This window comes from Carcharodon carcharias, chromosome 30, assembly GCF_017639515.1.
Source record: "Carcharodon carcharias isolate sCarCar2 chromosome 30, sCarCar2.pri, whole genome shotgun sequence".
NCBI lineage: Eukaryota > Metazoa > Chordata > Chondrichthyes > Lamniformes > Lamnidae > Carcharodon > Carcharodon carcharias.
Genome location: NC_054496.1, coordinates 4627899 through 4638978, shown reverse-complemented (window position 1 = coordinate 4638978; position 11080 = coordinate 4627899). Strand labels below are relative to the sequence as shown.

At 38.9% G+C, this 11080-nt stretch overlaps 1 protein-coding gene across 2 annotated transcripts in view; it reads left to right on the top strand.

The window, feature by feature from the left end:
- spc24 (SPC24 component of NDC80 kinetochore complex) overlaps window positions 1-11080 on the top strand; it is a 145597-nt gene that overhangs the window by 4499 nt on the left and 130018 nt on the right. For both annotated transcript variants that reach the window (XM_041177104.1, XM_041177105.1), the window contains exons 3-6: window positions 1-54; window positions 1002-1106; window positions 1700-1776; window positions 4172-4260. The exon at window positions 1-54 is cut by the window's left edge and continues 91 nt beyond it. In XM_041177104.1, the coding sequence (XP_041033038.1) occupies window positions 1-54; window positions 1002-1106; window positions 1700-1776; window positions 4172-4260 (325 nt within the window). The remainder of the gene's footprint in view (window positions 55-1001; window positions 1107-1699; window positions 1777-4171; window positions 4261-11080) is intronic.

Genomic DNA, 11080 nt, shown 5'->3' with positions numbered 1-11080 from the left:
GGAAGAGTGGAAAAAGAGTCAGCAACTGAATTCTGAGAAAGAAGCAGAACTCAAATATCCTTTACTATTGATTTTTTTAAGTGCCTAATTAGATTAGAAAACTGTAATGTGCTCAAACTGACAAATTACTTCAGTTTGGAAGAAAGGTCCTTGACCTGAAATGTTAACTCTGTTTCTCTCTGCACAGATGCTGCTTGACCTGAGTAATTCCAGAATTTTCTATTTTTATTTAAGACAAATTGCTTTGTTTTTTTGTCAACTTGTTGTGCTGGAGATTAACTTCTAATAAGCTGGATGCAGAATGGAGTAACTTCACTTGGGCTTTGAAGTAAATGTTTTCTACCACAGGTTGGCGCTCAAACGTTTTGGTTTTCTGCATTAAACAACTCTGGTACTGCATTAATGGTGTATGCTACCTGCGCAATTGCATCTTTGAATCAAATCTTGGACTAGTAAGTCCATTTCCTATCAGCTGGTTGAGCTAATGAATAGTTGAAATATGAAAACTCAGAGGATCTCTGGTTTGACCATAGTTATATCTGAGCTAGCTAATTGGTGGGTTTTGGGTAATTGAGGCAAAAATCGGCCCAGTTCCTGCTGCGTGAGCTGGAAATGTGGGTATTGAGTGAGGATGGAAACAAACATAGCTGTGATGTTACCTGTTTAGTAAGCCGTTCATGTTTAGTTTGGAGTATGAAGATGACAACTTGGATGACATACTTCGATGTGACATTGTTTAATTCAAACAATGTTACAAACAATCACCCACAAATGGGTTTTATTGCTCCAAAATAATTTACGCCTATAAATCAGTACAGTATAAATGTAATTCAAAAGCTTTAGAGATGTTGATAATGTGACGAGCACTAAGTAAATTCAAGTTTTATTATTAGTTTCACTTGCACCTTGTGAAACATTAGTGTATCCAGCTCATACAAAGCAGGGACAATTTTATAATAACTGATCATATACTATTCCTTTCCTTAATATACAAAAGCCACACAGTTACAAAAAGAGCTGGAAGAGCTTGAAAGGACTGACAAAGAAATATCCAAAATGGAAGAAGAGGTAGCTGAAGACACAACAGTGGTTATTCCTTCTTCCAAGTAAGTTTTAAAGTAACACACAGATTTACTAAAGATATACTTGTCTTTATGCTATGCTGCATCACGGAGCATTAGAAAGTCAAATTCTTGAACTCTGTCAGGCTGTTTGCTAACATATGAAGGGAGGTGAGCTGGCTGCTTCTGCACAGCACAGAAGGATGAACATCTATCTTTAGAGGACTTTTGAGTAGCTGACATTATGAAAGATTACTTGTTCCCAGGCCATCTAATATGGGAGTACAAAAACTAGTTTATGGCACGAAAATGAAAAATTAACTGGTGCACTTAAAACACTAGCTGCTTCTCAGCAGATGTGCCAGCAATTTACACTCAGACTTCTGCCAGTGGTCATTCTGCACCAGCTACCATAACCGTATATGAGCAGGATGGTTCATGATTTCAGTGGGGGGGAGAAACATTTCTCCTAACCTAGCTGTTATGAGATGATACATTTTCTACTACATTATGAGGTGCGGCATGGCATACTATATGTCACAAAAATGATTTTGTCTCAACTTAAATGGTTTTGCTGTCAGTTCACAACATGTCATGTCTTATGTGAGGTGCTTATATTTGTATATGATTTCATGCAGGTACTTGGCTCATATCTTCCATAAGGTCACTAAGATCATTTGGGACTATGACAGTGACTCTTCTCTTGTAAAAGGCGGTATCCTTTCATTTGTGAATTTGGTAAAAGTAGTGGAAGCTAGATGTGGGACCACCAATGTTTAGAATGATAGAAATGGATGAATTAACAAGTATTGTCATGGTTTTAAAAAAAATTCAGGAGAATAAAGACTGGAGAGTTCCATTCTATAAAGCCTGGGAGAAAATTGAGTTTGAGTACAGCATGATAGTATGATCTTGAATTCAATAAAGTCCCTCCACCCCAACCAATACATTTTTTTCACCTGTAAGTTGTTGAGGGAAAAGTAATTGGCATAAAAGAGGAAACTGAATTTCTTGGAAACAGCTTAAGCAACAGGAGTATTAGACCATTCAACCCCTCGAGCCAGTTCCCTACCATTTATTGAGATGATGGCTGATTTGTCCTAACTCCATCCTCCTGCCTTGGCTCCAAAATCTCTTAATAGGTTTGGCTTAAAAACATTTGTTGACCTCTGATATAAATGATTAATTTAGATAGCATCTACTGATTTTAATGGGTGAGAGTTCTGCATTCTACCATGATTTGTTCCTATTCTCACTCCTGAATGGCCTGGCTCTTTTAAGTTTACAGCCTCTTGTCCTAGGCTCTTCCACTAGTGGGAAAAGTTCTCTACTGAATTCATTCCTTTCAAAATCCTAAAAAAAGCTCAATCATATTACTCCTTAAGCTTTTGCATTCCCTGGAATGTAAGCATAAACCTCTTATAGTCTAACCCTTGGAGCCCTGGTAATATTCTGGTGAATCTACATGGCATGCCTTCCAAGGCTAAGGTACTCTTTCTAAGGTTTGGTGCCCAGAACTGTGCGCAGTACTCCAGGTGTGGTCTAACAAGGAGTTTGTATAGCCTCCTTTTTCTATTTCAGCCCTCTAGTTATAAAGGCTAACATTCCATTAGCCTGTTTGATTACTTTTTGTACATGATCACTACATTTTAGTGATCTGTGTATGTGGAGTTCTGAACCTCTTTGGACCTTTACTGTTTGCAGTTTGTCATTTATGTAATAATCCCCTTTGGTCCAAAATGGATGACCTCACACTTTCCTGCATTGAAATCCAACTAGCTCAGTTTTGCCCACTCGGTTAATCTATTAATAGCTTATAATTATCTTTCTACACTACCTACTAAGCCACCAGTCTTTGTGTCATTGGCAAACAAGGATTAATGGCTCTCTATTGTGATACTCTCTTAAGTCATTAATAAACATAGTAAATAGTTGAAGACACAGCCCAGATCCTTGTGGGAAACCACTAACCACTTCCTTTCAATTTGAGTAAGTATCCTTTATCCTTACTATCTTCTGCCTGACCAATCTCTTAACCAGGTCAATAATTTGCCTTTAATCTATGAGCTTTATTCTTAGCTAACCGTCTGTTACATGGAGACTTATCAAATGCCTTCTGGAAGTCATTTCTGGAAATGCATGTGATCTACATCCAGAGACATTTTCCCTATCCACTACTTTAGTTACTTCCTATAAAAATCAATTCAGTTTACAACCTACCCTTTATAAATCCATTTTTTCTCTGTAATCAGTTCAAACAAGTGCTCAGTCACTCTGTCCTTAATTATAGATTCCAAGACCTCCCCTGCGAAAGATGCTGGACTAATAGCTCTATAATCTCTGGTTTTGTTCTCCTTTTTTATGGAGGAAATGTGGGAATTTAATTTGAATTGAAGGCAAGAATATCAATGAATGAGGAAAATTGCAAAAAACTCTCATAAATTGGTTGCCTTCTCTGCTGAAAACTTCTTTATTTCTAGCTATGCGTAATTAGTTGAACTTGAGAAATTTCATTGCTGATTCAATCTTGATGGAAATGTAAGCTTGGTGTGAGAGTAACTGAAAAATTGCATAGTGTCAGAAAAGTGGAAAGCAAGAGTCCATGGCAGTGAGAAACAAATTATCAATAACATTCAAGAGCAGTTTGATTTATGAATTCTAGTGGGTTGGGCATGCTGAAAATCATGTAGCGATCTTCGATTAGGTCTTAACGTTTAGGAAATTGGATAACTTGTTTGCTTGGAGATAACTAAAACTGAGATGGATAGCTACACCAGAAAATTTAATTCTAAAAAAAGTTATGGTGCTCAATTGGGTCATATATTTCATTTCTCTTTCGACATGCTGGTGAATTTTGGGAACTCACATTGCGAAGGATTATGATCCAAATCTAACATTTATTTCTGCTATTGCACTCGAATATCACCAACTCAATATTCTGCCTTTTTTAATAAAATAATTCCTCTCAAATGAAACATATCGGTGGATTTTTTTGTGTTAACCTGAGAGCTGCTTATTTCATCGATTATATCCATATAAGTGGTAGAAAGTGGAATATTATTTGTTGGAATTGACTTGTATGCAATGATTTCCTTAACTATTTTTCTCAGTTCATTTTGGGATGGGTATACCGCAGCCCATTAACATCGACTCTACTAAGCACTCGGAGAGTTTTATTTGTGATTACCTGTGGAACCTGGTGAGCACGGATTGGTAGATTGTTCTCTGAACAAGTAACAAGACTAAGTGAACTGTTCATTTTGAATCGGTTTTTTTTTTGTGCATCCAGTCTTTCTGAAGCCATGGCTTGGATCTTGGAAAATCTAGCATCCATCTCTAATTTTGCAAATAACATTAATTTTTATGGATGTGGTATTTTAACAAGGTATGCACCAACCCTTAGTCATTGCCATTTGTGACGATTGCAAGAAGAACACAAGGCTGCCGGGGTGACTTGCACATGACAACTTTTGGACAATGCTTTTCCCAATAGCATCACTGAGGTTGAAAATCCTTTCCTTGTGAGAACTTGCAGGCACAAACCTGTGTACTACCACTCCATATCATAGCAGTAGAATGCTGTAAAGTTCTATTTTTTGCAAAAGAAAATCCATATATTGACGTAAACCTTTGCAAAAACATTGAAATGGTTGACCCAGTTGCTTTGACGAGAGTAGATTCATGCATCTAGTGTACTGAATTCTAGTCTTGATTTGGATTGGATAAATTTTATCTTTTTTAGTGAAGTTGAAGATTTGCAAACATCAAATGAAAATATTAGGCATTACTCTTTAAAGACCTGGCTTCCTGAAATATGGTGTGCCTCCTGATCTTTACATCAGGAAAGCCACAGGTGAAAGAAACATTGCTGATGTGACAAATGAGAATGTTTCTCTTTGAAATAGCAGCAAATTGAAAAAACTGTACCTAGTGCAATTTTGATGTGGAATGTGTATGTCTAATTTCAGAGAGCTATGACATATACAACCTTGGCTCATAATCAGGTTCTACATGTATTTACATTGCAACATTTGATAGTTGCATCTGTGCCCCCTTAAGCTGTTTTCTGTGCTTACCTTGGAATTACATTCTTCAGCTCAAATAAAGTGGTTTATTCCCTTTTCTACTGTGGGAATAATCTTTTACTTCTCTCGACTTCTATTTGATAATTGTATGCAAACAACGCGTGTAGAGGAGATGGAACTTTGGATCGGTGAAGGTTACTGGAATGGTGCGGTGTGCTCTCCCAAAGTGCAAGTTTTACACCTGTCATTGAGATTTACTGCAATTATATCAATAACAGTCAGGATTAAACAGTTAAAAGCACAAGCTAATAGCTTTCTGCTAGCACATTACGATCCATTCGCCCAGCAGCTAGATTGGTGCATGTATCAATTCATTATTTCATAACAAGTACAATCACAAACCATGGGCACAACATAACCATTCCAACCCACTTGGTTCAATCATCACATTTACCTGTACAGAAAATAGGAAAGGTCATTGTAAGAAATTGACTATGCAAAGTGGGACTATGCTGTTTCGCTGCGTACAACCATGTGCTTAATTCCTAATACACTTCAGTTGGTAGTACCATACCAGCCTCCGGCAGGACGCAGCCCAGATTCTTCTTCGCTCCTCCAGCTCGCTCTACGTATTTTTTTTAATTCCAAGGATCAAAAACCAAAGGATGGAAATATATTTCTTGAGAGGCCAGGAGAAAGCACAAATAGAAGCTGTCACCAGGAGCACAGCGTCATGAGCCAAGTATCAAAAGCAGCTGGGGTTGGGGGTGGGTTCATGGTTAAAGCTTTAAAGATAGAAAGAAGATTTTTAAGCAATGAAGTAAATATTGCATTACGACAGAAATTGTAACAGGATTGTATGCAGCTCTGATTTCCCCCTCCCATGCTGCTATGACTGCACTGGGCACAGATTGTCACAATTAATGGCTGGGATGTACTCCAACTTCCCATCCTTAAATAATACATTAACATTCAATCCCAGACCACAGTCTGCAGCAGAAAACACTGCATTCTTTGCAAAAGGGTGAGACATTAAGTTACATGGCAGTAGTGTTCCAAAGTGCACAAAGTTTTTATTTTTAATAATGCCTTTTTGTTGCATTGCACTTCAGATCAATAGTTTCTTGAAGTAGAATTTAGAAGAGTAGTTCTTTAGTTAAATATGAGAAATGTACCTCTATTGTCACTTGAATATGTTCTTTGTAACAGGGTTGATGAGGGCAGTGCAGTTTTATTTTGTGGGTGTGGACTTTAAGTAAGCATTTGATAAATGACATTTATTAGTAAGATTACAGCCCATGGGAGTAGAGTGGCAGTTTGAATACAAAATTGGCTAAGGGACTGCAAGCTGATAGTAGTAGTGAACAGTTGTCTTGCAGATTGGAGGGAAGTATACAGTGGTGTTCCCTAGGGGTTGGTATTTGGGCCTTTACTTTTCCTGACATAAATGACCTGGTTATACCCCGCATGCCGAGGCGTAAAATGATGCGACTGTGCGTCATTCTGATCTTCCGTTCGGCGGGCGTGCACCAAAGTCAGTTGCATGCCTGCTGAACTGTTAAAGGCCTGTTAAGGCCATTAATGAACTAATTAAAGCAATTGTAAGGGCTGCCCATCCAACCTTAAGGTTGGCAGGCGAAGAGCCCGGACGGCCTTCGCATTTCTCATGAAACCTCATCCACGGGCAAGATGAGGTTTCATGAAATGTTTATTAATTATTTATGAATTTTCATCAATTTTTATTTATGTCCCAGCTCATGTGACACTGTCATGAGGGGATATGTCTGAATAATTTTATTTTTATTTTTTTTTTACCTTCTTTGTCATTGAACTTTATCTCCCTGAGGCACAGAGCTGCCTTGGAGATTTCTGCGCTCTTTCGCATGCGTGCGCGAAAGAGCGCAGGCCCCGACTCTCCCTCCTCCACCCCCCCTCCCCTGCCCACACAGCACTGAGTGCTACCAGTTGTGTGTCACGCTGGGTGGGCCTTAATTGACCTGCCTACGTAAAATGGCGGCGCGCAGCGATCATGGGCGGTGATTGGCTCTGTACCCTCTCCTGACCGGCCCACCCAACGGGGAGAAAATCCTCTCCATAATTTCAAAGTTTGCAGATGATATGAAACTTGGAATGCAGTTTTGGAGAGTAGGAGGATATCAACAGATTTCAGGAGCACATAGACTTGAAATAGGCAGCCATAAGGCAGATAAAATTTAAAAGAAGTGTGAAGTGATTTATTTTGGTAGGGAAAAATGAGAAGCATTTTAAGCTAAATGGTACAATTTTAAAACGGATGCATGAACTGAGAGACCTGGGGATTTTTAAACAGATGTGCAGAAGAAATTAACTAGAATTGTGACACAAAAAGTCCTACCAACTGAACCACATTAATACTACAGCTTTTTATTTCTCTGGCTTGGGTTTAGTAAGGTCACAGCTTAAGAAAAAACACACACTAAAATTTGGTAGTGCACCATATACAGTGTCCACTTCAACACGAGCCTTTCTAGAGAGGCTGGAGTAACAATATGGAAGCAGAGTTTCAAAGTGACATGTTTGAAAAAGAAAAGCATCATAAAAGAAAAAACTCCTTCCAAGGGAAGAATGCCAGTTTAAAATAGTGTGTGTGTGTGTGTCATATTTTTGGTGTCATAACTTTTCAGAACTGAAAGCTGAAGTTTATTTTACTGTTGTCCAGTTGTATTTTCTGTTTATACCAAGTCTGTTGCAATTCAGGGTTATGTGGCCATTTTTCACAGAAAAGATTTGGACATGAGGTGTGTGAAGATGAGCTTCATTTAACAAAAGCTTTCCTAAATGGAGTTAGGTTCTGAACCTGGCCCCATGCTGGGGTGCAGTTGCATAGGCAGAAGAATCATAATTACAATGTAAGATGGCAAATTGCATCAGGGACACACAATGGGCAAATCCTTAGCTGTGCCTGGTTATTTGCACCTTGGTGTTGGCAACCTTGAAGTCAATGGAAAATTGGGATGGTGTACAACTGACCTGGTATCTTTGACCTGGTATCTTTCATCTTATATGGGTGGTGTAAAGTTTCAGCTAGCATCAGACTTTCAAAATGTCTTGAGTTTCATGTTTTTTTTTATACAGTTGCCACATCGTGATAGGCTACTTGGCCCAACCAGTCGTTGTTTGTATTTATCCTTAACCAGCAAATTAATAGAACAATGTGGTGGAAAAATACATTGGTAGTACAGTGCACTGCATGCAACTCTCCAAGGCTCCTTCAGCAGAACTTTCCAAACCCATAACCTCCTCCACCTAAAAGGACAAGGGCAGCAGATGCATGGGAACACCAACACCTACAAGTTTCCCTCCAATTCATCTCCCAACCTGACTTGGAGCTATACTGCCAGTCTTTACCGCCGTGTGTCAAAATCCTGGAACTAGCTTCCTAATAGCACTATGTGTACCCAGAACACGTAATGGACTGCAATGGTTTAAGAAGGTTGCTCAACATTGTCTTCTCAAGGGTAATTATTCATTGTCAACCAGCACATCCCATTCCTAAATAGAGTGATGGTCATGAATTGTTCATAGAGTAAAAGATGTTGGGTGTTTTCCCCTTCGTTTGGCCCAACCAGTCATGTCACATTTATGCTTTACTCAAGCTTCCATCCGCTTTTCCTCATGTAACTGTCAACATAGCCCTTCATTCACTTCCTCATATGCTTAGCTCTCTTTAAATACATCCATTTTATCCGCTTCAACTAACCCTTGTAGTAGCGAGCTCCACATTATCACCACTCTACGGGTAAAGAATTTTCTGAATTCCCTATTGGATTTCTCAATGATTATTTTATATTGATGGCCTCTAGATTTGCTCTTCCCACAGTCAAAACATTCTATCCGTCTACACAATCAAAACCTTTCGTAGTTTTAAAGACTTTTTTTAGGTCAGCCCTTGACATATAATTTAAGTGTTTTAAGGTATAATTGCTGTTGTTATGCATTAGACACACCAGCTACTTTATGCACAATGCCATCCCATAAAGAATATTGTGATTAAGTGCCAAATAATCTGTTAGTTGAGGGACCTAAATATATAAAACTGCTGTGTCAGCCTAAGCGTAAATAAAAGATTCTATTGCAATAGTCAAGATTTTGAAGCTGGGCATGGAGAAACAGGAGTGACAGCTGCAAGTAAAGAAAGGGGGCCATTTGAGCACACAGGCGGATGACTACATACTGGTCCCAATAATTGTCTTGAATATTTTTGATCAATATTGGAACCTTGGCTGTTGATATTTTTCCTCTTTTCTGAGGCCTGGTTCTAGTAGTCACACTGTCATCCCAAATGAGAATGGGTAACAGTACAAGCTGGCAATCAACATGGCCGCTTTATGTTCTATATAATTCAGTACCACACCACATGGTGATTTACCTACTGTTACGAATCGAGATGGGAGGAGTGCATAGTCAATTCTAGCCACACCTTTCCACAGGTCGTAACAATAGTTTAAATGTCTAGCTCATCCTCAAAACTGGCCAATTGTTTCCCTTTGATACTGTTATTCCTAGCATAAGTAGTCTCTAACCAGGCTTCTTTCAGTAAACACCAAAAATTTGATTTATTATAAAACAAACTACTTTTTAAAAACAAGTTAATAAACTGGTTAACATACAAGTTGTAGTTTGGAAGTGTAATGATTTTCACCTTTCAAAAAAAACAGATTCTTGTGCCCCCATACATACATACGTATTTACACATGTGCTCGCACACAAAAAAAGGTCAAAATAAAAACTGTCCCCTGCAGAGGCTGGAGTATGGGAATGTTTCCTTTGAAAAGGATAACATTTGAATTCTGGTCACAATAGATCTGGAAGTTCTTTCAGACATATTTGTTGGTAAAACTGTCCTTGATGACTCTTTCTTATCTATTTTTCTGAAAGTCTGCAAAGTTGTGAGTTGTCTGATGAGATGTTTGAGGAAAGTTTAACAAAAGTGGTGCAGAGAGAGGGAAAGGGTGTCTTTTTTTTTTTTGCAGCTTACTTCTAAGGCACCCTGCCTCTCTTTCCCACCCACCACCCCAACAGACACACGCACACACACAAACACACATACTTTTAAAGATTAAGATGTTCAAATAATTTGAACATCTTTGCTCAGGCCAGGTGTTTTTAATCAATCAGCAAGAGACTTTAGCCTGGCAACAGCAGTTCTTTGTTAACTTAGGTATACAAAGTACCTATTCCCTCTCCAGGTGTTCCTCTCCAGATGTTCCTCATTGGACATCTATCTTGACCCATGGTTTGTTGAAGAATGGCATACTTTTAAACTTTAAAAATTAACTCCGGTGGATGAATGTCCAAAATTTAATGTTCTGCAATTTTTCTGAAGATATATTCCCTCACACTACTGAGCCATTGCTATGTTTGCTCTCCCAATATTTAAATTGGACAAAGAGCAAAAATAAACAACTGTCTTTGCTTCTGATGCCCTCGTCACAAAATCTTCACTGTCTCTCATCCAGTCCTTAAGGGGTGGACATCAGAGTGATTCTGGCACATAATGATTAGTCAGCCATCCACCAGCCCTGGCTGGGACAAGGCTCACTGTCCTTCCAAAGCCACCCACAGCAGCAGGATCATTCTGGAGAGTGAAGATAACTCTTCCATCTTTCACTCCCAAATGCCCCTTCTGCCCCTCTAGTCTCATCTCCAACAGCAAGTGCAAGGAGATCATAGCGTTCACCTTTTCCTTTGTCCCCTTGCACATCAAATTATGATTCCCTAACCCATCCTCAGCCCTGGATCCTGTCTTGCTGGATGGGTACAAGAAGGAGGAAGGATAATTGTTTGGAAGTCCAGATCTTGAGTATTGCTGACAGAAGACATTTTGTCAAAGCTTTTCGTTTTGTACTCATCAGGACAATCGCAAGAATACCAATGTCATGGGAAGCAACAACTTTATACTGTATGAGAAGAGAGTGCTGACTGGTTGGAAAAAAGGGTGAATTGTTGCAACCA